The sequence below is a fragment of the Candidozyma auris genome, chromosome 4, assembly GCF_003013715.1.
Source record: "Candidozyma auris chromosome 4, complete sequence".
NCBI classification, from domain to species: Eukaryota; Fungi; Ascomycota; class Pichiomycetes; order Serinales; family Metschnikowiaceae; genus Candidozyma; species Candidozyma auris.
Genome location: NC_072815.1, coordinates 585,530 through 611,620, shown reverse-complemented (window position 1 = coordinate 611,620; position 26,091 = coordinate 585,530). Strand labels below are relative to the sequence as shown.

General features: G+C 44.4%; 14 protein-coding genes across 14 annotated transcripts; 6 read left to right on the top strand and 8 right to left on the bottom strand. All coding sequences in view use genetic code 12, as the record gives it.

Annotated features, from left to right (window-relative positions):
- Window position 1: 1 nt before the first annotated feature.
- On the top strand, window positions 2–1,813 carry CJI96_0003969 (sterol esterase; the record flags this gene model as incomplete). Its single annotated transcript, XM_029037203.2, has 1 exon — window positions 2–1,813. The coding sequence occupies one exon, from the start codon at window positions 2–4 to the stop codon at window positions 1,811–1,813; it is 1,812 nt and encodes a 603-aa protein (XP_028888259.2).
- Window positions 1,814–1,832: 19 nt separating this feature from the next.
- On the bottom strand, window positions 1,833–2,906 carry CJI96_0003968 (trifunctional uridine nucleosidase/nicotinamide riboside hydrolase/nicotinic acid riboside hydrolase; the record flags this gene model as incomplete). The annotated part of the gene is made up of 1 exon (XM_029037202.1): window positions 1,833–2,906. The coding sequence occupies one exon, from the start codon at window positions 2,904–2,906 to the stop codon at window positions 1,833–1,835; it is 1,074 nt and encodes a 357-aa protein (XP_028888258.1).
- Window positions 2,907–4,075: 1,169 nt separating this feature from the next.
- On the bottom strand, window positions 4,076–4,795 carry CJI96_0003967 (sedoheptulose-bisphosphatase; the record flags this gene model as incomplete). Its single annotated transcript, XM_029037201.2, has 1 exon — window positions 4,076–4,795. One exon carries the CDS (start codon window positions 4,793–4,795, stop codon window positions 4,076–4,078), a length of 720 nt encoding a protein of 239 aa, XP_028888257.1.
- Window positions 4,796–5,611: 816 nt separating this feature from the next.
- CJI96_0003966 (uncharacterized protein) lies at window positions 5,612–5,950 on the top strand (the record flags this gene model as incomplete). Its single annotated transcript, XM_029037200.2, has 1 exon — window positions 5,612–5,950. The coding sequence occupies one exon, from the start codon at window positions 5,612–5,614 to the stop codon at window positions 5,948–5,950; it is 339 nt and encodes a 112-aa protein (XP_028888256.2).
- Window positions 5,951–6,487: 537 nt separating this feature from the next.
- CJI96_0003965 (uncharacterized protein) lies at window positions 6,488–7,720 on the top strand (the record flags this gene model as incomplete). Its single annotated transcript, XM_029037199.2, has 1 exon — window positions 6,488–7,720. One exon carries the CDS (start codon window positions 6,488–6,490, stop codon window positions 7,718–7,720), a length of 1,233 nt encoding a protein of 410 aa, XP_028888255.2.
- A 2-nt stretch (window positions 7,721–7,722) lies between these two features.
- PHO86 (Pho86p) lies at window positions 7,723–8,742 on the bottom strand (the record flags this gene model as incomplete). Its single annotated transcript, XM_029037198.2, has 1 exon — window positions 7,723–8,742. The coding sequence occupies one exon, from the start codon at window positions 8,740–8,742 to the stop codon at window positions 7,723–7,725; it is 1,020 nt and encodes a 339-aa protein (XP_028888254.2).
- A 607-nt stretch (window positions 8,743–9,349) lies between these two features.
- Window positions 9,350–11,089, bottom strand: CJI96_0003963 (uncharacterized protein; the record flags this gene model as incomplete). The annotated part of the gene is made up of 1 exon (XM_054702153.1): window positions 9,350–11,089. One exon carries the CDS (start codon window positions 11,087–11,089, stop codon window positions 9,350–9,352), a length of 1,740 nt encoding a protein of 579 aa, XP_054558128.1.
- Window positions 11,090–11,398: 309 nt separating this feature from the next.
- On the bottom strand, window positions 11,399–11,869 carry CJI96_0003962 (uncharacterized protein; the record flags this gene model as incomplete). Its single annotated transcript, XM_029037197.2, has 1 exon — window positions 11,399–11,869. One exon carries the CDS (start codon window positions 11,867–11,869, stop codon window positions 11,399–11,401), a length of 471 nt encoding a protein of 156 aa, XP_028888253.2.
- Window positions 11,870–13,130: 1,261 nt separating this feature from the next.
- On the top strand, window positions 13,131–14,858 carry CJI96_0003961 (MFS transporter; the record flags this gene model as incomplete). Its single annotated transcript, XM_029037196.2, has 1 exon — window positions 13,131–14,858. One exon carries the CDS (start codon window positions 13,131–13,133, stop codon window positions 14,856–14,858), a length of 1,728 nt encoding a protein of 575 aa, XP_028888252.2.
- Window positions 14,859–15,160: 302 nt separating this feature from the next.
- Window positions 15,161–16,651, top strand: CJI96_0003960 (uncharacterized protein; the record flags this gene model as incomplete). The annotated part of the gene is made up of 1 exon (XM_029037195.2): window positions 15,161–16,651. One exon carries the CDS (start codon window positions 15,161–15,163, stop codon window positions 16,649–16,651), a length of 1,491 nt encoding a protein of 496 aa, XP_028888251.2.
- A 156-nt stretch (window positions 16,652–16,807) lies between these two features.
- On the bottom strand, window positions 16,808–17,077 carry CJI96_0003959 (uncharacterized protein; the record flags this gene model as incomplete). The annotated part of the gene is made up of 1 exon (XM_029037194.1): window positions 16,808–17,077. The coding sequence occupies one exon, from the start codon at window positions 17,075–17,077 to the stop codon at window positions 16,808–16,810; it is 270 nt and encodes an 89-aa protein (XP_028888250.1).
- A 145-nt stretch (window positions 17,078–17,222) lies between these two features.
- Window positions 17,223–18,590, bottom strand: CJI96_0003958 (uncharacterized protein; the record flags this gene model as incomplete). The annotated part of the gene is made up of 1 exon (XM_029037193.2): window positions 17,223–18,590. The coding sequence occupies one exon, from the start codon at window positions 18,588–18,590 to the stop codon at window positions 17,223–17,225; it is 1,368 nt and encodes a 455-aa protein (XP_028888249.2).
- Window positions 18,591–20,019: 1,429 nt separating this feature from the next.
- CJI96_0003957 (uncharacterized protein) lies at window positions 20,020–21,795 on the top strand (the record flags this gene model as incomplete). Its single annotated transcript, XM_029037192.2, has 1 exon — window positions 20,020–21,795. The coding sequence occupies one exon, from the start codon at window positions 20,020–20,022 to the stop codon at window positions 21,793–21,795; it is 1,776 nt and encodes a 591-aa protein (XP_028888248.2).
- A 178-nt stretch (window positions 21,796–21,973) lies between these two features.
- On the bottom strand, window positions 21,974–22,564 carry CJI96_0003956 (uncharacterized protein; the record flags this gene model as incomplete). The annotated part of the gene is made up of 1 exon (XM_029037191.2): window positions 21,974–22,564. The coding sequence occupies one exon, from the start codon at window positions 22,562–22,564 to the stop codon at window positions 21,974–21,976; it is 591 nt and encodes a 196-aa protein (XP_028888247.2).
- Between the last annotated feature and the right edge of the window lie 3,527 nt (window positions 22,565–26,091).

The following is a 26,091-nucleotide window of genomic DNA, read 5'->3' as shown; positions in this document are numbered from 1 at the left end:
AATGTTTGATCCTCCGGAGAAGACATCTGTTCATGGAACGTTCATGAGGTATGTTACCATTTACATATCCGCAATTGGCTCGTTCCTCTTTGTTTTCGTCCTCACTATTGGCGCTAATATATGGCACCTTCGGGATGTCTTTTCTGGGAGGGAAAAGGATAACGTTCCAAAAAACAACGATGGAAGTGAAAAATACAGACCCAAGCAGCCGTATCCCGATATGAAGAATCTCAAAATCACGAAGGACTTGCGGTACTACGCGCTTCAGTTAGGACTCGATTTGGAAGAGTACGATATCACCACCGAGGACGGATACATATTACCATTGCACCGTCTTGTGGACCCCAATGAGCTGGAAGACGAAAGAGCTCGCAGGGCCCCGATCTTGCTCCAACACGGTCTCTTGTCTGCCTCTGGAGCCTGGCTAGCGCCTGGAGCTAATTCGCTACCATATTATTTCTTGGAACAAGGATACGATGTGTGGATGGGTAACAACCGTTGTGAGTTCAGGCCAAGACATGCTACAATCAAGGGGAACTTGATGCACAGCGAGGAATTTTGGGACTGGGATATCCGTGTTTTTGCTGCATACGACCTTCCGTGTATAATAGACAATGTGCTTTGCAGAAAGCCCCACCACGACAAGTTGTATCTTGTGGGACACTCCCAGGGATGTACTCAGACAATTCTTTTGTTACGAAACCCAAAGCTCAAGGCTCACCACAACAAGATCAATCACTTCTTTGCCTTAGCGCCTGCTATATTTCCTGGTCTGTTGTTTCACCATCGCTCTTTTATCAAGTTCATCCACAACAGGTCGCCTACATCCTACAACCTCATCTTTGGAAGAGGCGTGTTTTGTGGCTTTTTGGGCTGGTGCAGAAAACGTATAGGTACAACTAAGCTCTATCTGACCCTTTCATATCAGATGTTCAAGTACTTGTTTGGGTGGAACATTCGCAACAACTATATGGACAACAAAGTGCAACATATCCAGTTCGTTATGAACGTTTCCTACATCTCATCCAAGCTTATGTCCTGGTGGCTTTCTTACTCTGTGGAAGAAGGATTTCTGAACCAACTTCAGTCGAAGGAGGCCTACGAGACAGGACAGAACTATGCGTTCACTCCAATCTCCACAGCAGAGGCAAACGATGAGGAGAAAGTTATCGGTCTTGGAAGAATCGATTCCTCGGATCCGGCCTTCACTAGAACTCAAGAGCAGCAGGATATTCCAGTCTCTGATGAGAAGACATTTTTTCCCTATAAATTCGAGTGGTTTGCTTTCAACAAACCTAAAGAAGTGACACCAATATCAATTTTTATTTGTGGTAATGATTTCCTTGTAGACGGAAAGAGATTGGCATCGCATATGACACATTACGAAAGAAGGCTTTACAAAGAAGGAGGAAATCTTAAAGTTATTGAGTTACCAACTTACAATCATCTTGATGTAATTTGGGCTCAGGACTGTATTGGCGAGATCGGATATGAGGTGGACAGGGAGATCAAGGTGGTTGAGAAGACGAATAGTACCTTGGAAAGGAAAGTCAATTCTCTTGGTGAAAAATTGCAAGGCAATGAGACAGAAAATGAAGCTGCTGCCTCTCGCTCCACTAATATGAAAGATTCCCAAGAGGCAGTTGTCGGTGAAGAAACCCCACGAACTGATGGAGTGACACAAGAGGAAACACAAGGTGAACAACAGACTGCTGAGTCAAACGCCAAAGTGGAGGACACTGACAAAGAAGTGGCAACTCCCTTAGTAACGCTTGATCCAAGCAAACATAAAAAGGATACTGCGAATACCTAATTTGTATAATCTAATTAATCTAAGAACGAGCAGCAAGCTTGTCATCAGCAAGCTCTATGGCACGTAACATGTAATGCCAAAATAAGTGCATGTTGACAGACTGGCCAAAATATGCACCGTTGTCTTCTTGTTTCAATGGATCCATGTCTCTGTTGAGTAGGACCGTTTCTCCTCTGCGCTCGCCGTCCATTACAACTTTTGTCTTTCTTTTGTAAAAGTTGAAGTCACATGCATCGTAGAAGTCTTTAAACTCTTCACTGTCCTTCGCCACCATTGGGAGAACCATGAACATGGCCAATGGATCATGAACAGCGGGGCCCCTGATGGGTCCAAACCTCTTGATATAGGAGCCGTGATAAAAGTGGATGAGATCATTGTAGCACTTACGGAGTCTCGAAACTTTTCCATTCTTCTCCAGGTAGATACTTTCTCTGACCCTATCAGTTGCCAATACCGTGTGGGTGATATTCAATGTACTCAAAACTGTCTTGTTTGCCAATTCAGGGTCTTCAAGCACCTCCGCGGCAGCATGTGGGTCGCAGTAAATGTTGAACTCGGCGTACTCAGTGACATTGCCGCAGTGGGCAGCTCCTCCCATGATGGAAACATAGCGAATGTACTGCTTCACCTCGGGATACTTCCTCACGAGCTGGTAGTAGTTTGTCATTGCACCAGTGACCACAAGGCAAATTTCGTGCTTGTTCTCGAGAATTGCATCTCTCATAGCCTCTAAGTATCCCTTGTCCTCAGAAGGCTTCAACTTGGGAGAAGGCAAGCCGGCACCGCCCAAGCCGGTCTCCCCATGGACTTCTGGAGCGTGAGAAGGCTCACAAATGAGTGGTTTATCAGCACCAGCGTACACTTTGATTTCGTCCTGCTGAAACCCCATAAGCTCAAGTAATGCCAACGCGTTACTGGTAGTATGGTTCAATGCGGCATTGCCGTGGACAGTGGAGATGCCCAAGAGGTTGAAGTTTGGGTGCATTGCCGCAAGAAGAATAGCAAAGGCATCGTCATTGCCAGGATCGCAGTCGAGCCACACAGGCACCACGGGAGCCTTATCATCGGAGCCAGTCACGTATTTATGGTGCATTTTGTGAAGATGAACGAAAGGAAACAAGTAGTACCGTCAGAGACGCTTCGCAGTGAAAAATGGCGACTTATAAGTGCCGCATCGCTCAATCGCGGGGTGCATCAATTCCGTTCATCTCAGTGAGGATTCGACTTAGATGATTGGGAAATATGGAATTAAGTTGTCCGGATTGAAGATGGAGAGCGTTGATTTTTGGGGGATTTCTGCCCTGCTGGGTATTTTAGGGGAAGGTCTCTGTAAGCACATGTTTGTGCTAAGAAGGTGTCACTGCGGGGCTGTTTTGGGTGCAAAAAAAAAAAAAGTATCTCTTGGGCGAAAGCCTCGCTAGAAGCTTCTGGTGTGGCTTTACTGTCTCAGCCAAGCAAAAAGTGAATTGAGCGTGACAACGTCTTCTTGGATGTATTTCGATGGTATTATCGTAAAAAAAGGCATTGACTAGTGCATCTATGTGAACGGAATTTAAAATGGGTGCCCCACTGGAAGTTGAGAGGCAAAAGGTGTCGGCTAAGTATGGCATACCTGGGCAAAAAGGGCGTTGATTCAGTACATCTGATTGTCGATTCCATTCCTCAGGATCTCCGATGACTTTCCTCTTTTAATTTTAGTGGAATGCTAAGGTTTCTTTCTGAGTCACGGAGCGCTGAACGGCAAGATGGGGATGCTACGAAATCATTGAATAAGATAGGACAATTTTTCATTCTTGCCCCGACAACAATGCAAAGTTTGACTCATGTACACCTGATATTATTTGTGCATTTTGAAGACGATTGCTCAATGTCAAATGCGTTGGTTGGTATCCACTGATCATGCTCCTTTTGCACGTCTATGAAGAAATCGAGTAGTTTGAGATGACTCGTATTCCAAAAACTTGTCCACATCACTAAGGCGGTCTTCTCAGAAGCTTGCATTCTACGACTTGGTGCTAAGAACACCATCCCATCCTAGACAACCTATAGAAGCTCTGTTGATGAAGCCCAGAGAGCTCGAGGAGCTCAGAGGACAGACAAAAACGACTTTAAAAAATGGGTGAGACCGTCGAACCTAGCAAACACTCGTCAAGAGATTCCAAGTTAGGCATCTAGAAAGGTTCTCTACACGGTACTAATCCTTACTACCTCCTCTACTCCTCCAAATTTAGTGTGTAATTGAGCATGTCTATAATTGTCGGTCTACAAGTCTGCACTCTTTTCCTCTACTGGTACTGTGAAGGCTCCAGCCAAGTACAATGCTGGCTCATTGATGTTGCGATGCTGGTAGCTCAACACACCTACTCCACCGGCATCCAACATGTAGTTGGGGTTGGTGTTGATCGGCTGGTTGACCCAACGAGCAGCAAAACAGCGCAAAATGTGACCATGGCCGACAACGAGAACGTCGCATGGCTCCTCAGCATCAAGAGCCTTCTTGTGGATCGCTCTGATCTTCTCTATCATTCTGTCCACTCTCTTGGTGACCTCCACATACGTTTCACCATTTTCACAGCCGTCTCTCCAGATGTTCCAAGTCTGATCCTTATCAAGCCCTCTTTCCTTGCGCAAATCTTTGATCTGCTGGGTCAACAATCCCTCGTAGTCACCGTACTCCCACTCTCTGATATCTTCATCGACCGAGATCTGGATGGCCTTCCTTTCGTCTTCAGTCAAACCAGAAAGTAAGAGCTGAACTGTATGCTGGGCCCTGGTTCTTGGAGAAGAGACTATGTGCTTCAAGTTCTCTGGCTTAATCATCTGATAGTGCTCGTGGCCTATCAACGAGTGGCCCGTCTTCTCCATTTGGATCACTCCAAACGGTGTGAGGTCCAAGTCTGTGACTGAAGTGTGCTGACCCGACTTTGACCATTCAGTCTGGCCGTGGCGCACGAAAATGACTCTTGGAGTTGGTGCTTTCATCACCCAGAGACCAGAGACTATCTTGTGATGTTGAACTTATGCGCTTCTACATCTTGATATGGACCATTGGGTACCGAAAAGCGTGCACCGCACGTGAGCAGCCTACAGCCAACGCCAGCACGTCGAAGGTTCTCTTATAAAGTATGATTCATGAGCATCTTAATGATTTGAGGTAGGTATCTTGAATTTTCTCTTCTCTCGTGATGCTATCATTCGTTAGTGGAGTGCTATGACCTATACTGGAGAGAATGTGGATCCACAAAGATGCCATTTAATTTCAGGACTGTTAATGTTTCTAAAAAATAAAGCTCGTACCAGTCCGTGCTAGCAAAATCAAATTGTGAACACTGGCTACAATGTATTTGTTGTGTGGTTGCTGGTGGAGACTGAAGTCAAAGTTTTATGGCTGCGAAAAACTCTACCAGATCTCTAATGCTATCTTAACCTGAAAATGATTGACACAGACATAGAGTGTGAAACAGACATCATGAAAAGTTACGTGACTTCAAAGTCCTGAATTCTGAAGAGAGAAAACATTAAATTGGATCATACACAATTGAGATTTTTCACTGGAGAATGCTGATACTGCCGTCTCACTGAGGGACAGACGAAGAGAGCCTCCCTCCATCCCGTTCAAACCAAAGTTATCTCAATTCTTAGCCAGTCTCATAACTCTTTCACTTTTTTTGAATTGGCCTAAAATACCCCCATCCAGTCCTCTCCACGATGATTTTGGTGTACGGGTGTAATCTGGCCTTCCTCCATTTCCTTGATCCATCATCTCGTATTCGAAATATCAACACTTCCCTGTACAACATGCTGACCAAACGTGAGATCGCTGCAAAAATTCACAGCCTCCTAAAAACGCTCCCAAAGGATAGAATAAAGCACTACGCATCTTTCAAAGATGTCCAGCTCGAGCGGTTCCTGAACCCTGAGAAAATCGCCAACATTAGTGAACAGGATTTGAAGTTGCAGTATGTTTCCCTCAGAGACCTTGTCAACGATAAATACAAGAATTATTACAAGCTTGACGATAAGCTTTTGAAGCCAAAAGGAAATCCCAGGTATTACGACAGGATTCTCGCAGAAATCAAGGGAGAAAAGAAGGAGACGTGGATGGACGCCATCAGAACCGTTGTCTACGGTAAGTAAGACACAGAGGAAATTATTGGCGAATGTTGCAAAGCAACAAAGATTCTTGCTCTTGAAAACTGTAAATAGGGAATGCGTGGTTAGCGTGTGGAGGGGCGACATGAATAGGGGGCTCTTCCATGTATAATAGACACACAATTTGCAAAGTTTGGCTTGAAGGAACTCTTCAAACACGCCTTGAAGGTCTGCAATTTTTCTTCTTTTTTTTTCTTTTTTTTCCCTCTCTCTTTTTTTTTTTCTTTGCTCGGTCCTAAAAAGTCCAAGAAAAGAACCTCAAGTAGTCAAGTGCTAAGTAGCATACCTTGAACACATCAAGTCTATGAAAACAAAAATGCTGCTAGTTCATATTCATTTTCAACTCATCGATTTGTAGCACATTGTTCCTCTTATCTAATCACATTTAGTTTCTTTCTCCTATTTCCGCATACCCTCACATCCTCGAGTGCTCACCTCGTAGTAGTTCGCAATTATCTATTCCATCAAATATTCTTCTAACAGTTACCACTCTTTTCCACACCAACATCAGCACTCCACATCATGGTGGCTCTTACCTTCCGCTCGCGGCTTTTGCTGGTGCTAGCTGGTTGTGTCCTCATTTATCTCGTCGTTCACTTCAACAAGAGACTCCCTGATTCCTACTCTGCTGAAGAGATCAACTCGATGTTCCAAGATAAGGAATCGTCTACCGTCCATGTCAGAAAGGTCGAGCTTAAGGATCAGGCGCTCGCAGCCCCATACATTGACCAGTCGACGCTCAGGTCACCCAATTGGAACATGGCTGGAAACTTCTTGATCACCAATGACGCTGTTCGGCTTGTCTCAGACAAGCAACACCAAGCAGCTAACATGTTCACGAAGATGCCGATCCAGGCCCAATCTTTTGAGATGGAGCTCACTTTTAACATCCACAGCAAGAGCTCTAGGAACTTGTACGCCGATGGCATGGCCGTGTGGTTTATCGATGAGCCTAGTCCTATTGGTGATGTGTTTGGCGCCAGAAATTACTTCAATGGTTTGGGCATCTTCTTAGACACGTATAGAAATGGCAAGCAAAGCTCGTTTCCTCACGTTGTGGCGATGGTGGGTGATGGGCGTACAAGATATGACAAGCTGACTGACGGCTTCGATACTATGTTGGCATCTTGCAGGGCCACGAAAGCTGTGAACCCGGACTTCGGCAGTGTGCGTATGAGAATTATCTACTTGAAGGGCGGGTACTTGTCTGTGGACCTCAATTACCAGCCTGAGGATGAATCAAGGTGGCGCAACTGCTTTACTGTTCCTGAAGTGAAGCTTCCGGTGGTGAAGTACTTGGGTGTCAGTGCCGAGACAGGCGAGCTCTCTCACGCTGTAGATGTCATAGAGAACAAGGTGTTTGCATTATACCACCCAGAATCTAATGAGTTTGTCGAGTCTATGGAGGACTTCGAGAGAATGATGCAGCAACAACAAGACGAAAAGGAAGAGAAAGCAGACAGCAGTCCTCAAGGAAAACGAAGGCAGAGGAGAAAGAACAAAGTGGAGAGGAAATCTGTCAGACGACTCAAAGCTGCGGAGAAGAGAATAAAAGAGCAAGAGCGGGCCCTTAGAAAGGAGAAGTACGGTGACCCAGATGCCACACTACCGGTGAGAATCAAGAGAGGGATTGTTTCCTTCTTGAAAATGCTCCTTTATTTGCTTTTTATCGTGTTAGCGATTTGGGTGGCGTACATAGTGCATCGCACGAGGAAACAAACCCGTCGTTCTAAAGCAACAGGTTTATTGGATTAGGTCTATGTCCTTCTCATTCTAGCCTTAGAGTCGGTGGTAGCGCTGCCTGTCGCGATGCTGACCTCGTCACCATCGATGACAAGCTGATACGTATTTCTGTAGATGCCGAAAAACTTCTTGACGAGAGAGTCAGGAATTAAGTACAAAAAGTTCTCTGGTTTCTTATCGACTGCAAAAGGGTCTAATTGCGTACTTCTCAGCTTCTCCTCGAAGCCCTTTTGTTCAATAATGGGTTTGTTTATCGAGTCAAAGGTGTATGCGTCACATAGTAGCACTGTCTTTATGTTCTTCTTCTTGATGTTATTGTCCTTGATATATCTCAATGCAAGTTTCTTTGCTTTTTCGATAGCGATGTCGAGAAGGTCGTTCTGCAAGCCAGCCTTTGCATAGGACTTTCTGACGTGGAGACCGGATATCTTAGCATAGAACACATCCCTCGAAGACTCATCTGGAAGTGGGATGACTGTTACCACCGCGACGGGGGACTCACGGTATTCGATGAGCTCTGTTGACTCAGAGGCATTGTTCATGAAATCAGCAGTCGTGTTCAACTCGTACTCTTTCCCATTAGCATTGGCAAATATTTTCAATGGGAACTTGAAGAGTCTCAGCTGGTACGCATCACCAGCCAATCTATCACTGACAGTTCTCAACTCGTCCGTCAACAAGAAGCTCACAAGACCCACCATGCCTGCAACAAAGATAAGCGACGGAAACATCGATGTCACCAAGTACTTGTTATTCCACACGAGCGTTGCAAACTCTCCCCAAGTGTCTGAAATCTCCCATAACTCGCTGTATTGGTACAACAATGTCAATCCCAACACCGTTTGCATAAACAACTGAGTCACTGGATGCCAAAAAATCGAAGCATTACACCTAGATTGGAGCTGTCGGTAGAGGTCCCCGTGTAATGTGAGGGCAGAAAGCGCCAACCGAGGCAGTAACTGGGTGCGCCTGATGTTGGGCGGGAGATCCTTATTTAAAGGCTTGTGGAGATCCAAGTCTTGCTGGTAGACCATTGGAAGGAGAAGAAGAAGAAGAGGAGGAGGGTAGATGTGTCAAATTTTTACCGAAGAAGTGACATTTTAGTGCATGCGTGAGGCTGATGTATTGATAATTTGCACGTGGGTACTTGCTTGATTGAGATAGAGTGACCTTTGGGGAAATTCACGGTGAAAGTGGTAAAAGGTCGCTTTTTCTGAGGAGGTTTCAAAAAAGCTGAGTTGGAATTTGAAATGCTGTAGTTTGATCGTATCAGTGTGAGTGTGAACTTTTTCTGCTATTAGCGAATACTTAATTGTACGAATTCGCAGCCATTAAGATACGAGTCAGTGGTGCGAGCTCTTTTCAAAATTGGTCCCACTTGAGAGTATACCAGACTGAGAGAGTCAGCATTAAAATCAAGGAGCTTTTGCTCGGAATAGTTACGAAAGTACTTTTTTTTCCTGCCACAACCCTGTTGCAGCTATCAATTTGCTGTGACGAGCGTAGTGGCCTTGGTGGGCATACTTTATTTACAAAGGGTCTCTACTGGCGATCTTGTCAACTGCTCATGTGAATATGTATTTAGTTATAGATCAAGACCAACTGTGCAGCCTCTTGAATGCATTGATTCCGGCGCAGAACTCATGAAGAATATTCTGAAGGTTTTAATTGAGAAGCGGCAAAAAAGGCTCCAAATAGCTCTCTCTTCTCTTCAAAGGTACCATGATGACATTTCACAGCCGCAACTCTCTTTAACTTTGCACTTAAAACGACGGGCTTGGTCGCACCGGCGAATCTTGAAGTATCGGTGGTAGTTGAAGCAGAATTGGGTGGATTCGGTCTTGAAGTTGGTGCATTGTGACGCACTAAAGGTTGTGGTGTTGGAGAATGCAGTGGAAGCTGGGAGCTGGTGAGAAAGCCTGGGAGTGGAGGAGGTGCTGGAGCAGGACCGGAAGAGGCGCCCAAGACAGGCGGAAGTGGAGGTGGAGAAAGTAAAGCAGTATTTCGGTCATTTACCTCTAGCATCGATGGAGGTGAAGTAGAAGCTACCGATTTCATTTTATCGACTTGAGAGTTCTTTTGCAGTTTAAATTCTTCTCCATTCTTTTTCGTAGAGGTACGATTGCAAATGAAATCATCAAGCGTAGTCTTAATAGCTGCATTCCTATCGTCATCTTCGAAATTCGTCTTAGAACGGGTCGTCAAGATCAGATTCCCTCCTTTTAGGTTGATCAAGGGGGTAGCACGACCATCAAATGGCAAATTACCTTGTGCGATAAGTGCAGCTTCAAGTTTCGTCGCCATCCTCAGCATTGCTGAAGACATCTCACACTTCTTTTGGTGGAAAGTAATTGAAGGCTCAATTTCAACCAAATCTTCACTATTTCTCTTCTCTGTTTTTCTTAATTTATCAGTGCTCATCTCTTTATCCATCTTTTTCTTCAATATGGAGATCTTTTCGATCAAGCCATTCTTTTTGGCGTTCTTTGCACTTTTGGAAGCCTCAAATTCCTTCTTTTGAGCAAAAGTAAGATTATTCAGCTCATTTTTTGACTTCAACGAAGACAAAGCAGCAGCAACGGTAGACCTTCTAATTATAGGAGCGATCGGGCGCAAGGTGTCTTTATCTGTCTGAGCTAGCCTGCCCCTCGAGGTATTCTCGGTATATCTCAGAGGACTCGTTAGTTTGGAGGGTTGTCTGGGTACACGAGCGGCACCAAAAAAGCTGTTCAACTCACTTATTTTTTTCTTAATCTGTATATGATCTGAGCTGGTATAATCATGGACCATCTTGGGCTGATCTTTGTTCGGATTCAATGCATCAATCTGAGAAACAATCTTGCCTGTTGGGGCCAGATGAAAAGGCTTGGTACAATTAGAAGATTTCAAAAGTTTATGTTTTAGGGCTTCCACTTGAGAACATTTTCTGGCGGCAGAATTTGAAAATGAAGGCGCTGTCGTAACTGGGAAAGGATCAGAGAAAATTTGCTTCAAAGCATTGACTTTAGTGTGTCCTTTGACCGAGTGAACCAATGTAGAACACATGGGAGAAGCAGAAGACGAGTTATGTAATATCTCCTTCAAATAAGTTACTTGAGAGGTTCTCTGAATTTGAGTTTCAACCACAGAGGAAGAATGAGCGGTGACTGTCCTTTCGTTTAAAAAATTGTCTTTTTCTGGCAAGTCTTTCGATAGCTCTGCAAGTGCAGACATCGTGTGGTCCAATGCATCAAATAATGAGTTTTGCTTTCTAGAAGAAGGACGGCTGCTTATTTTGCTTCTCGTTTCATGTCCCTTTTCAGCATCGTTTGATTTGAACAACTTTTTTGTCGTGTATGTATGATTGTTGACCTCTTTAAGCTCAGGTTTGCTGGTGGTCATAAGTTGAATTGCCGATCTCGTTTGCAAATCTGACAGAACTCCATTACAGCTGAATCCAGGATCATGATATACCTGCCTCTCAGAATTCTGCCCCTCCAAAGATGCCTTTAATGGTCCGTTTGTTCGGTGATTTTTAAGACGAGCATCAATTTCGACCTCTCTCTTATGAGCTTCCTCGCAGGTGACACTTTTTTTCCGTGCGTTCACTAAAGAGTAGCTGCATTGACCCCAAGTTCCTTGCGTGGAGAAGCCTGGAAACGTACAGGATTTCGCAGCCATTTCGCTCTTGGTAGCTATGAGCTGGTTATCCTATTCTATGGATGGGTTTTGTGTATGAGGAGCATCACTTAACCCTGGAAACTTCTTCACGATAATTGATGGACTTACCGGTGTATTCCCACCTTCAAAGTCCTTGTTAGTCTCCACATTCCTCTCATCGACCGGGTACTCTTTCTCTCCCCTGGGCTTCCTCAAAGTAGCATCTGAAGAGCTCCCAATAGATTTCAGTATTCTATCTGAATCATTGTTGAACTCGGCATTAGTAAAATTCATACTAATGGCGATGGGCTCCCTGAGTGCACTAGCTGGATTTGTGACCTCCAAGATCCTGGAAAACCTGGCAGGTAGCTTCGTCTTAGTAGATCCCACTGGCAGCTTCTCGCCGTAATCACGTAAGTTTGTCCCTTTTTTGTGACTTGAAACCATTCCGTACTTGCTTTTGAAGGGGTTCTTGGAGTCTTTTTTGGTTTCTTCTTCATCGGTATCCTTGGATGTCTCCATGCTGGAGGCCCTATTGTGTATCAAAAACCTAATTGAAAAGGTAAAAGAATCTAAGCAGAAGAGGTCGAGGCGCCGAGATCAGCTATATTTTTAGCCTGTAGAAGTCGCCGAGTTAAAAATAAAGGTGTAGCAAGGGGATATGGTCACTCATTATATTCTCGCTCGACCTTCTCTGTTTGCACCATATCAGAATTCTCTGATATACCGAGCCAAAAAAGTTGGTGAGACATACGTCGTGGACCTATGACGATTTGTAAGAATTTGGGGGAAGCAGGGGGGACATACATCTTTCTAAAATACCACCACTTCACCAAATTCTAAGAACACAAAAATTGACCATAGGTATATTTCGTGTAGTCTTTAAATCTCTATCAAAAGCTGGAGCTTGAAACCCCACTTTTGGCAACGAAGGACCTCACGAGAAGAAATAGAGAATAAGAAAATTCAACGAAATTCTGAACTCTTATCAACTGTATGCATAAGTTTCTGGGGTATCAAACAATTGTAAAATGCGTTGAGCATGTCATTGTCTAGTTCTAGCGAAATGGATCTGCCTCAATTGTTAACGCATGAGCTCGTCCGTTTAGCCACAAGCGCAGAGTCAAAACGAAACTTAAGCCAACTGCACTTTATTTGAGGTTCGGTTCACTCAAGTATAAACACAACATGCTGCAGCAGGGGCCCTCGCCTAAGTGTCTCACAATTTGCACCCACACAGTTCGTTCAAGTGCAAGATACTACTCAAATAGTCGATTCAGACACGCAAATGCCTACATCAAGAACAGTCCATGAAACGTCGTTTAATACCATTTACATGATATGAATATGTATGTTACCTTGCAAATGATTTCCCGAAGGAGTACATTGTCGAAAATGCGCTAAGGAGCCCAGTCATGAGGAGGCACCTTCGCGGGGGACCCCTCGGGATCTTCCTACAAACCCCAGGAAAAATAGTGTCTCCACACAGACTGAGTCATGGAGAGGCTAAAAAGCGCGAGCAGAACTGGCTGCAAAATATTCGAGAGCACCTCAAAAGATACCCAAGATGGCATTCTAAAATTTCCAAATTGGATGTCCAATGCCTATTATCATCCGGGCTCTTTTCTGTGATTCTGAAAACCTGTCTTCTCTAGAGGGCCCCGCTCGGCTTCTTGAACAATGCACGTCGGGTAGTACTTGAAGCGATAGGTATCGTGACTTGGTGACTCAAAACTACGCTTTTCTTTCACAGGGAAAATTGAGATAAGCTCCAACATGTACCATGACTTTGCGTGAAGAGGCGTCAACATCTTCGCTGGAGCTGGTGTCGATACGCCTGGAGCACGTTGCTAGGGCAATTCATGAGGACGCTGCTGAAGAAGTAGCGAAGGAAGAGGCGTCTGTGACGCTGATAAGATCGAGGAAAGTACCCCTTAGAGAACGAAGAGGCCCGCTAGCGCAGCTAACACTAATTCCAGAGATCGAAGACGCTCGATGTTTCAGCAGGTTCAAGAAGTATACCATCTTGACAGTGATAGTCATTGCCTCTTTTTCTGGGCCCATGGGCACCTGTATTCTATATCCAGCCTCGCACGATGTGGCAAGAGATTTGAATACGTCAGAGGGCATTGTCAATGTGTCCGTGGGGACTTATGTGGTGTCGTTGGGGATCTTCCCGCTCTGGTGGTCTAGTATTTCAGAGAAGCACGGCCGCCGTGTGGTGTATGTCACGTCGTTCACCTGGTTTTTGGCATTTTGCATTGGTTCTGCATTATCTCCATCAATTGGCGTACTCATAGCGCTACGTCTTTTGTCTGGAGCTGGCGCATCGTCAGTGCAAGCTTGTGGTGCTGCTACGGTAGCCGACTTGTTTGTCCAAGAAGAGCGTGGGTTTGCATTAGGGCTATTCTACTTGGGCAATCTCCTTGCCATCTTTGTGTCCCCCGTTTTAGGTGGTGCTGTTACTGAAGCCTGGGGCTGGAGAGCTACCATGTGGGTTATGGTGATTGTGTGTGGGTTAGTGCTCGTGTTAGTGCTTTTCTTGCTTCCTGAGACTTTACGTAAGGAGGATTCCATGGCCTTGATCATGCAGCAGCTCCAGAACTCCCTTGATCCTCCTGAAGATGCCAATGAGCAACCTGTCAGTCTCACTTTGACCAGGGAACGCTCAGTGCATCTGATGACAGGTGCAGAAGCATCAGTTCCGCCTGAAAGGTACCTCACAAACAATTCACAACACTCTCACAGACTTCAAGAGCTAGCAAAGAAAGCTTCGCATGAGGCGACACATGCAAAATGGACTACTCAGCTATATGATTACATTTGCAGGCCCCTTCATTCCTTGGTGCTCCTCACGTATCCTCCGGCCCTCATATCGATCATGTACTCATCTATTCTTTTTGGCGGAATGTACTTTTTCAACGCCAGCATCACCTACGAGTATGGTAGGCTGCCTTACAACTTCAGCTCCGTCATCATTGGTCTCATGTACATCCCCATGTCTGTTACCTATGTCCTTGCCTCAGTCTACGGCGGGAAGTGGCAGGATAAGCGGCTCAAACGCTATGCCAGGCTCCATGATGGAGAGTTGGTGGCAGAGTCACGAATCTCTTGGAATTGTGTCATAGGCGTCATTGTCTACCCCATCTCATGTTTGATCTTTGGCTGGTGTATTCATTACGGTGAGCACTGGGTGACACCTTTAGTGGGATTGGCATTGTTTGGTGCTTCCTACATGCTTCTTGTGGGTGTGACGTTCACCTACGTTGTTGATGTGCTTCCGGGCAAAGGTGCAACTGGCGTGGCTCTTAATAATTTGATACGACAGCTTCTCGGAGCGGTTGCCATCTTCGTCACGGTGCCCCTTATAGATGCGTTGGGCCTGGGTGTATTATTTTCCATTATCGCTGGCGTTATATCAGCATGCAACCTCATGTTGCTCTACCTCAAGGTTTATGGTCATAAACTTCGGCAAAAGTACAATCTCTCAGACTTCTACAAGTGTCTCTGAGATTGGCAGTCAAAAGATCCTATTTATTGCTTTGTTAAAAATGTTTTGTTTAGATTTATGTAACATGTTTCAACCGACAAATCCCTTCTCGGCTCTTTTTGTACATGCAAATTGCCTTTGTTGCGTAATCGTTTGTCATACAATATATCCTTATGTTGGTAATCTGTGGCTGCGAACCACAGTTTTGCGAGATTAGAGGCTCATGATATCAGCTAATATGAACTTGATAAAACATCAGGATCCCCTTCAGGTGACCTAAAGGATCATATTGTGCTTAAGAGGTTCCTAGAATTATTTCTCCAATGCCCTCTACTGTAGCGCCTGACATCCTTCAAGACTTAGACAGCCCTGTGGCAGTACCCCAGGGACAGATCAAGAAGATTGCCATAATTGGCGGAGGCGCCTCGGGTGCCATTGCGTTGGATGCATTGGTCAAAGAGAACACCTTTGAAGAAATTGTGCTCTTTGAGCGACGAGACACCTTCGGTGGGATCTGGGTTCTTGACGAGTCCCCAAATGCTGCTAATGAGCTTATCAAGGCTGGCGCCCTGACCGCACAGCTCGACCCTCCTTTGGAAAACCCTTTTTCTGAACACCCCAATGAAAAAAAGATTAGAGTGCTCCAGCAAAATCAGGAGCGGTTTATTCATACCCCGTGCTATAGCGGTATGCTCACGAACATTATAGAGAATATGATGACATACAGTGACCAGAAGGAATGGTTGCCGGGCTCAAAGAACAAGTATGTTGACAGGGAAGATGTCAAAAACTATATAGACTCATACATTGGGCGCCACAAGCAGAACTCGAAAGTCAGGCTTGTGACATGCACAGCAGTCGAGGACGTGCTGCGCAAATTGGCTTCTAAGAAGGTGATCCCTTATGATTTTACCTTAACTTTGCGTCATCTGCTTAGCGATGGTACTGATGAGTGGTATCAGGAGGATTTTGATGCTGTTGTTGTTGCTACGGGCCACTACCACGTTCCCTTCATTCCTGACGTACCTGGACTTGCTGAGGTGCAACAAAGGTGGCCAAAAGTTGTTCAACACGCAAAATATTACCGCAGTTCACGGCCTTACAAAGATAAAACGGTGGTTGTCGTAGGAGCAAGAGCGCTGGGTGCTGATCTCACAAAGTATGCTGCTGACACTGCCAATAAAGTGTACCAACTGGTCAGAACTAGCGATAATATTCGAGAATCGAAGAGGCCAAATGTGGAGACCAAGCCCAGAATCACATATTTTGACCTTAAAGAGAATGGATTTGAGGTTGTTTTTGAGGATGGATCGGTGGTTGCTAACCCTCACCATGTAGTCTATGCCACAGGGTACCAGTTCCTGTTCCCATTCCTCAGAAGAGAGTATGGTGACATTGCACGCAATGGTATTATCATACCTTCTTTGTATCAGCATACTTTTTTTGTCGACGAACCTCTTCTTGTGATCTTGGGTGTTCCAACAGATGCAATCTCCTTCCGTGCATTCGAGTACCAGGCTATTCTAGCCGCTAGGTACTTCTCCAGCAGAATCTCCTTGCCACCACGGCATTCACAAATTGAATGGGCGAGGAAAAGGCTTGCAGAGAAAGGAGAATCAAGGGCTTACCACACAATTGGCGCCACTGATGCTCTAGAGTATATGAGGACGCTTACTGTCCTCGGACAAATCAAGGGACAGAAACCATTTGGGAGAGAGTTCCCTGAAATTACAGAAGAAGAGGTTAAGGAGTATGCTGAAGCCGGCCAGGCCCTTAAGGCCAGGTGGGACTTGCCCCGGTCAACGACTACATAGATGAAGAAGTAATATCATCCTGATGTATATTAACTCCGTATGTCTCTGACCCCTACATTACTTCTGTATTGCAAGGTCACATTCGTTAGTTCTGTCCCATTATCTTTTTACAAGTCATTGAATAAGGATTCGCCCAGCCTCGTGAACATGAGCCATCTAGTGGTGCTTCTTTAAAGGCTCTACAACGAGCTTATCAAAAGTGTACATCTGTGAAATCGCCGCCTGCCTTTCCAACATTGCCAAGTCGTTGATGGCTTCGTTGTAGAACGAGGTGATCTCTTCCTCCTTGGTCAAATTCTTATTCTGTTTAAACGAATCGTGGATTCTTCTCTTAGCGTGCTCTCTGAAGTTGTAGTTGTCAAATTTGTACGCCTTTTCGAGCATCTTTTTGTACAATCCAAGTACCTGTTTTGAGTTGGGGGCCATTGTTAGAAGTCTAATGTATTGATAAGCACAGTCGAGTTGGCGGCATATTCTGAGGTTCTCATATAATGAGTTGGTTCGGGCGCACCCTGTGTGCAGGCCAGAGCTGAGGAAAATGACTGGAATTTCGCAGCCATTTGCTTATTCATCATTTCTTCTCTGTACCGTGCAACTCAGGGTCCTCGTGTCCTTCGGGATTATAATGTTGGAAGTACTGTTCGAAGTCTCTCTCACTCATCTTGGCGTGCTTACCCTTGGATTTTTTGGCACTTGCTTCGGCCATCATTTCCTCGAAGATCTGAGCCTCCTCGTCCTCCTCAGGGGTTCTACGAGTCTCCAACATCTGCTTAGCGATATAATTGACAGCTTCAGCACGCTGAACTCTCTCCTTCTTGCTTAGACTCTTGTCGTTGAGGACCTTCTGGCAAACCTTATTCAACACACCCGTAAGCTCGAATTTGGTGGATGCCCAGGCTGTCTTCAAAAATTTGCCGGTCATGATTCTCTCCTGTTCCATCTGCTTGAATTTTTCTGCTTCAGTGAGTTCAGCGCCGGACAACTCTAACCTGGCTTGCTCTTGTACCATCTCTTCAGCAGACATTTGGGCATCAAGCGCGGTTTTGATGATCAGAAACCCAGACTTCATTCTGTTTGTCTTTGTCTTCATGGAAGTGTAAATCTTGGATACACCAAAGGTTTTGGATGCTTGGATTGTTGCCCTGGCTTGCGAGGAGTACGTTTTACCAATTAATTGCAAAAGCTGGATACCAAAAGACTCGACTTTCAAGTCCTCAAGCTCCTCCCGAAGCTTAGCTGTGTACTGTCTCAATGCATCTGGGTTTGTGGCAGCAGATCTATACTTCTCCACTCTACTCAACAAGTTCTCAGCAAGCTCAGCAACTCTTTTCTCTTCAGCTGCCTTCGACTCCTTGTAGAACTCATGGAGTTTCTCTCTTTGCTCCTTCTTGATCTTGGCTTTCTTCTTCTTCTCGATCTCGGCATTTAGTTCCGTATATCTTCCCTCGCCAATGTGTGCTCCCACAGTAGTCTCGCCCTCCTTCTTATCATTTACCGACAAGTCCTGGACCTTTGAATTGACATCATCGGTGGCTTGCTCACTTGTCTTCTCGCTCTCTTCCTCACTATCGCCCAAAATCTCGGCGGTCTTCGCCATATCATTGAGCATAGACAACTCACCTATCCAGTCCCTGAAGCTATCACCACCGAAAATCATTTTGAAGAATTCTGCTGGGTCAATGTCAGCAGCGTCTGCTGCCATCTTATTCTCCTTCATTCCTTCAATACCCACTTCGTCATAAAGTTTCCGCAGTTCCGGATTTTGAAGAATTCCATACGCCTCACCTAGCTCTTGGAACTTGGCAGCTGCGTCGGGATCATTGCCGTTCTTATCTGGATGAAGTTTGATCGCCTGTTTTCTGTACGCTTTTTTCAATTCAACTTCGGTGGCCGTTTCGGCGACACCGAGTATATCGTAGTAAGTTGTGTCTTTGACCATTGGAGATGAAGCACCGTAGTTGCTCGGAGCGATGTACTTGTTTTGATGATGGCACGTGATAATCTAAGTTTAGGTTGACTCAATTAGGATATTTTTGGAGATTCAACTGAAAAATTGTGAACTATTATGCCTTCAGGAAGTCTCATCCTTTTTCTTATTTGGCCGGTTTTGTTGAATAGCAATGCGACCTACTTATGGGCTGAAAAGTCCACTTCACATATGGTTTGCGAAAGTTAGAATTGGCTGCGAAAAAGGATAGCTGATGATGTGAAGGCTCCCAAAAATCAAGATTGAACATGAAATAAGTAATTTGCGTGAAGAAAGACTCTTTCAACCATGTGAATATCAAAATACTGGCTTGATTGGCAAACTGGGTGCTGGGAGGTTGTGGAGTTGTCGCCGCTCAGACTTGCCACTATGGAATTCAACTCTATATCCTATAGCGGCGCCAATGTGCAAGTTTTTATCCTTTCCAAGCGAAAAACGTTCAAATAATATCGAAGCTGTGAGATGGTTTACAACTTCTGAGCCTGATTGCGATGAGATAACCTGCGTCATTATTGATAGTGCTTGCCATACTAACCATGAACACTGCCTCCAGTCAGTGGGCAACAGTATAAGAGTTAGAATATCCTACGTAATGGGCACTATTACCATGCTAGCTACATTCTTTTGGCTGTGGTCATTTTTGGGCTGCTCTCTGCAAGTTTACCTCGGTGATTGTGCATTGGCGCATATAAGAGTGGGGGTCGAATAGTCTTGATGAAAGGATAACTAAAATAGACAATGCAAGAAAACAAACTTTCAATCTCTCAGTCTAGAGATATCTCTACTAAGTAAGTTGGGAAATACAATTGCTTCGATGTCACTTAACGAATTCCTGCGACATAGGCTCGACCTTACTTCTTTCTATCTTGACGTACAAAGCTCCATAGTATCTTTCTACCAATTTAGAACATGAACTTCAACTTGTAGATCTTTGATTTTTTTTTCTTTAACTCCTGCTTGATTCAAAGGCAATGCATTACGGATTTCGAATCCCGAGTAACTTATTGGCATTCTTTGTTCGGAGTGGGGTTAATCGATTCCGCCCCACATCGACCCTGGCTGCGAAAAATCCGGAGCCGAACCTCGCACATGGTGGGCTCCATTGAGTTTTAGAAGTCCCTCGTGATAGGTAAGAATACTCATGAAAGATGCCAGGGTCTTCCTTCAAATATAGTCTCTACAAAAAATTCTGCCTTTGTTCAAAGCTTTTTGTAACATCTTATTCTAGCCCATCGGCATTTGCAACTATCTCTCGGCAATAACGTGCGACATCGCCGAACAGAACTCCGAGGGCCCTTCCTTTTCACCTACTCATTCATGTATTTAACCACAAGACTCTACTGCCCTATTTTCATTCACCTTCAATGTGCTAAATCGCATTATGTCAAGATTGGAGACAAGTCAACAGAGGCATACCTTAGAGGATGAGGCTGCAAACGCTGAAGCTGAGAAGATTCCTCTCAAGAGAGAGCTAGAAGATAGACTAGGCAACTCTCATGTCAATTTACTCCCCAAAAAGAAACTCATCATCACGCTCGTGGTCAATGCGTTTTGTCTCTTCGTCTGTTTTCTAGATCAGACAAGCCCCACAGTGGCATTGCCGGAGATCGCCAAAGATTTGGGTGCTGAAAATTCTATCAACTGGGCAGGCACCTCGTCGCTTTTGGCCAACTGTGTGTGTCAGGTGCTTTTTGGTAGATTCGCTGATATCTTTGGAAGAAAGAATATGCTTTTGGGATCCCTTATAATGCTTCTTGTGTCGAATATGCTTTGTGGGTTCGCTCAAACAGGGCCCCAGTATTATGTATTCCGAGCGTTCGCTGGTATCGGTGTTGGTGGCACACAATCGATGATTATGGTCATTTTGAGCGATGTTGTGACATTGAAACAGAGAGGGCGTTTCCAAGGAATCTTGGGAAGCGCAGTGGGGCTCGGTAACGCTGCTGGGCCTTTGATAATGGCCGCCTACGTCGAACACTCAACGTGGAGAAATTTCTACAGAACAATCCCACCAATTATGGCCGTGGTGATCGTTTTTGTCTTTTTTATTGTGGAGGACAGAAGGAAACTGGCTGGGCCGGTGCTCTCCACGAGGGAGAAATGGAAGAAGATAGACTACGTCGGGATTTTCTTCTCCACTGCAGGATTGACGCTCTTGTTGATCCCCATCAGTGGAGGTGGATCCACCTATGCTTGGGATAGTGATTTGGTGATTGCCATGTTTGTTGTGGGAGGTGTTTGCACCATAGTCTTCCTCATCGCCGAATGGAAAATTCCTGAGCTTCCCATGATCCCCATATACGTGTTCAAGAACTTGTCCTTAAGCTTCTTGCTCTTGTCAACATTTTTATATGGTATCGTTCACTTCGGGTTCTTGTTTATTGTTTCATACTATTTCCAATTGGTCAAAGGTCAAGACGCTATGCATTCAGCATACTACCTACTTCCATTGGTTCTAATGCAAGCCTTCATGTCGATCGCGGCCGGCAACATAATCTCATGGTCCGGTCATTGGATTCACATCTTGATCAGCGGGTACCTGTTTTGGCTCACAGGATGTGGTATGACCCTAGCTTGGAAAGAGAGTACAAGCACGGGTATGATTGTTGGCACTTTAATAGTCATGGGTGTTGGCATCGGATTTATTTTCCAACCTACGATGGTAGCAGTGCAAGCAAACGCCACTATGGCACAACGAGCGGTAGTCATTGGAACAAGAAACGTCTTGAGAGCTTTTGGAGGTGCCATGGGCGTTGCGTGTGCCACCTTGATAATTTCAAATTCTCTTCTAAACGAGATTAACAAGGAAATGGGTCACCTGGTCGTTCCTCGACTGTTCTTGACAAACTTGAAGTCCAACATTTACACGAAAGCAGACCTTACAGGTCTCGATGATGCTCAAAGAAATGTGGTAAGACATATGTACATGAAGTCTATTCGAAACGTTTTCTACTTCACAATACCTTTGTTGGCGATCTGTCTCATCATCCTGTTATTTGTGAAGGATAAAGGGCTTCAATGCCTTGATCAACAGCCTGAGAAAAAGAAGGAAAATGTGTCCAATGACAATTCGTTAAGCGATCGCAGCTTGTACACTGAACAAATCGGGCAGGCTAAGGAAGGTGTAGACCAGGAGAAGGAGAAATCAAACGCATAGATTTTCATCAAGCTAATGCATTAATAAACGTTATCAAAGTAGTTGCATTCAGTCAACTGCTATATATGACAATCAAGAACAAGCCCTTTGTTACTTTAGATTAGTTCAAAAGACAACAAATGAAGTAATTTTGATGCGTACATGTCCATTCATATCGACCTTATCGAATGCCACGGACCTAGTGATTAAGGTTATTTAAGAAGTTGTTGAGGTTGCGCAAGCCTTCCTCTCCAAAGGCTCCTTGAACGGACTCAAAGCCTCTGTTCAAGCTCTCCCGTATGCTGTCAGGAGAGCCTGCAAACTGATTGATGTAAGACTCATCAATGTGAAAAGAGCTTCTCTCGAAAAAATCCTTGACTCCATGCAAATAATCAGATCCATCGTCATTCATGATCTTGTAAGCATACTGCTTGAATGCCTGGTCGGAGGCCTCGACCTTGGAGAATAACAATTCCTTGATGAAGTAAATGTCCTTGGTGAAAAATCGTTCGAAACCTCTAACATAAACGGCAAGAAGCATCAATAAGACCAAAGACACCGTGGTCAATTTGATCATGGTTAAAACAACATTGACAAAAAACCTGAGGATTCTTCTGAACATCTTGTAAGTTATGTAGATCGCCACAAGCGAGATAGCCAAAGTGGAGGCCTGAGGGTAATTGACAAAGAAGTAGCCGAGAGCCATGATAATGTTGCTCATAGCAAAGACCAAGACGTCTATAGCTCGCAGTCCGGCAAAAGCGAGGGCATCATACGCTGTGAAAGACATGGTTCGTCGATATATTGAAATGTGGAGTCAACTTACTCTCGCCTCTTTCGGTAGGCGAGCCTTTGCCTGATCCAGTGATAATCATGTGACAGAGATGGGGAATAAAGAACAGACAAACGAAGGGAAATGGAAGGTGAAAAAAAAATAATTTTAAGATTAGAGATGATACATTGAAGATACTTTGTCACATCTCGTCGTAGTATGATGGTGTCGCTGTTGCGACCGTGCTACGACATGAGGCAGACTGGTAAGAACTGTTCTACAATGTTGAATGACTATAACCGATTTTTTTTTTTTTGACTCAATGGATGTGATAAATTGCGTGAAGATGTACTGCTGAAGGAGGCCTTCATTGGATTCTAGGTCATCTTTTTTCAAGTTGCAATAATGGCTGCAACATACTTGAGGTCACCATTTAATAGGAACTTTCACGAGATTCTTCGCAGTTGTTTTCAACTGCTGTCAATCCAATGCGCTTCGTGGCTATTTGTGGTTTTTGGACAGTTTTTCATTTCTCACCTTAAAACTATTGCAAGACTGCTGGGAGACAAGCTCGCAAGCTACACTAAGGTCAGACGTGCCATATTTTACCGTCAACTTATTTTAGGTTTCTCTCAAATCTTTACTAATTCTTCAAATTTGCCTTCCAAATCATCTATCCTTCCAAATTTGAAGCCTGTCCGTTCTTCGTACATATCAAATCCTTACTTGTTGTGTCACGAATCAGGAATGAATCTTCAAGAAACACTCCTCCAGTTGCCTCCTCCAGTTGCCTCAAGCTTGTCCTTATGGCTTCAGGCATAAATGAGGGCCAGGTTGATACTACTCTTCAGGAACCGTCCTTGTAACCTTTTACCGCAAAAATGTGTTTCTTCACGAGCCACAGCATAAGCAACCTGGTTGCGTTTAGTAGTATCGTTTTCAAACCCATCAGAACCACCAAAACTTTTGGCAAGGAACCCTTATCTCTCTATTGAAACCATCCCAGCAAATCTTAAAGGTCGAGCCTTCTACGGAACTGTTGCTCAAGGTTCACGAACCAAAGAGCAATCCCTTGAATAGTGCAACCGAGCCTGATGATAGCACTTCTTTGGTTCCAGGTTCTGCTTTACCTAATTACGGTTCCTCAAATATATCAACGCTTCACCCGTCGAGAATGTGAAACAAGTTGAAGATCATGAGAAGCTCTCCGAGTCGCTATCTGGGTAACAGCTTCATAAATACTCGCTGCAAAAGGAAATTCATTCATCTAAGAACAGCTCTGAAGAGCTCTCTGAAGGCTTCAGAAACTTCTCAGTGTTGAATGCCGTCTCTGGGGGCCATTTGTTCAAGCCATTAGATGTCTTCTCCGATTATATGAAGAGGCAGTTAGATGGACGCAGTTTAAAATGGAACCCCAAATATGCTCGAATTCCTACCTAATCTAAAAGCAAAAGATCACACCCCTTATGCTTATCTACAGAAGCTGTTGATTTATCTCGATTGATGGAATTATCAACGACGAAAATAATTCAGCACAAGAGAATGGGGGCCCTTGAAGGAGTTGTGAAGAGAGTCAAATTTGAAAGCTACAACAAAGTTAGCGGATGTTAAAAAGCCCAAGGTCAAGTTCAAATCGGATACTGACTTCGTGGCTTTGTATGAGTGTAAAAACAAAGCCAAACAGCACGTATACAACCAGAAGCTGGCATGTGTGGGTAAAAGTAATCTCATAAACCGGTCCACAACCATTTCATTAGTATCGACGGTCATCACAATTGGAAACTCGAAATTCAACTCAGAAAGTAAAGCTTTTGTGGTCAAAAAAGTCAATGCCCTTGTCAAACTGCCCAAGTTTGGAGCTTTTAAGACAAGCAAATATAAGAACAAGGTTAAAATTGCGATTGATCAGTTCCGTGAAACAATGGCTTGAGTTGAAGGGGTAATGATTGAGACGGTCAGGAAACGCTTCCTTGATTATGTTGAGCAGCTTCTCTCAATCGGAGAGGAGATCTGTCAAGCAAAGGGTTTGGGCAGTGCTTGGCACAGGAGCTCGAAAAGATCAACTTAGAGATTGAGGGAGGCAGATTGTCTCAGTCGTTGAGAGAATAGCTTATTTACATAAGGAAAAAGTTCAGAATGTTGGAAAAAATAGCAACTGAGTCCCATCAACATAATACTCAGCCAAAGAAAAAAAATACCAGAATCATCTTGCAATTTCCAGGGAAAACTGTACGCAGATCAGCTTCTATTTCTCAAAAATTGTTTCCGCTTTTAGTAATTTAGTTAGAAGGCATATCCGTTTGGACAGAGAAGTGATTGTGAAGCTACATGCTTCTGTGAAGAAGAAAGAATTTGACGATGCCAGCTTATTCCTTGGACGTTGAAAGATTTACAATAATTGAGCTTTTCAGTCATCAATTTGAGGTTTTGGATGAGTATCATGCATATCTAGGCGAACTTACTCTAGAGCTCAAGGAGGGATATAAGGTGAGCCTGTTCATCATGGAAAGAAGAGGACCCTGTAAACTAACAATTGGCTACGCACACATCAGCCAAAAGATATTACTTCAATAGCTTTTTTTATAGTTTTTGATGCAAAGATTTAAATACCTGACTTCACGGGAATATCTGGTATGAGCTCAGAGCTGGCTGTAATCAGCTATAATGATTCTGTGGAAATTGCAGCCATTGATACACCTACTGAAAGCTTTTGGTGACATAATGGAAGCCGTTGTTCGTATTCGCAAATGTCAATGCCCATCACACCCATAAGTTGGAACTATTTCTTTTAAGGTTCCACTTCACTTTGGATGTTCTCTATTTTAACGAGCCATGTAGAGAATGGTGAGAACCTGCGGACACCTTCAGTTTTCTTTGAGGGAAAACCTAGTGTGTGAAAGAGAAAAGCTGTTTTTTATCATCATTCTTACTTTCCTTTGGTCTTTTTCTCTCGGAACCCTATATCATGTTGCAATTCGAGTGTTACCCGCACTCGCATCAACCACTATATATATCACCATCATCGCGCAGAAATTTCTCGTTCTCCAGAAAGTTGACACCGGGCTTTTTGCAGAAAACCGGCCACTTGCACGCCCGACCCTTGGGGCTTGCTTCTACTCGCCTAGTCTCGGCTAGAAGCTTGTGACGCCCGTGTTTCGCCTATTAAGTTAGGGAGGCACGCTGTGGGCCCACTTGTCAGAGCGGAAGCATGCCCGTTGGCGATGGGCAGTGTGCCTGTGGTTGAAACTGCCTGGTCAGAAGAACGTGGTTATACAGAATATGCGAGAGGTTGGAAACTCCCGTGTATCCCGTTATATCACTACATACTTTGGAGACACCAATATTGTAGAAACGTCAGCTAGAACAACGAGAAATCTTGGCTGTAATGGCGTAGATTAGGCTCAAGTCCACTCAAATGTGAACCGCATCAAAATTTCACGCCAATGTTGTTCATCAATTTCGGGACTCAATGTTCTTGGTATGGTGGTGTCCATTGACTCGATTCTACCTTGGCGTTTTTTCCATCGCTTGGGTGTATATATACG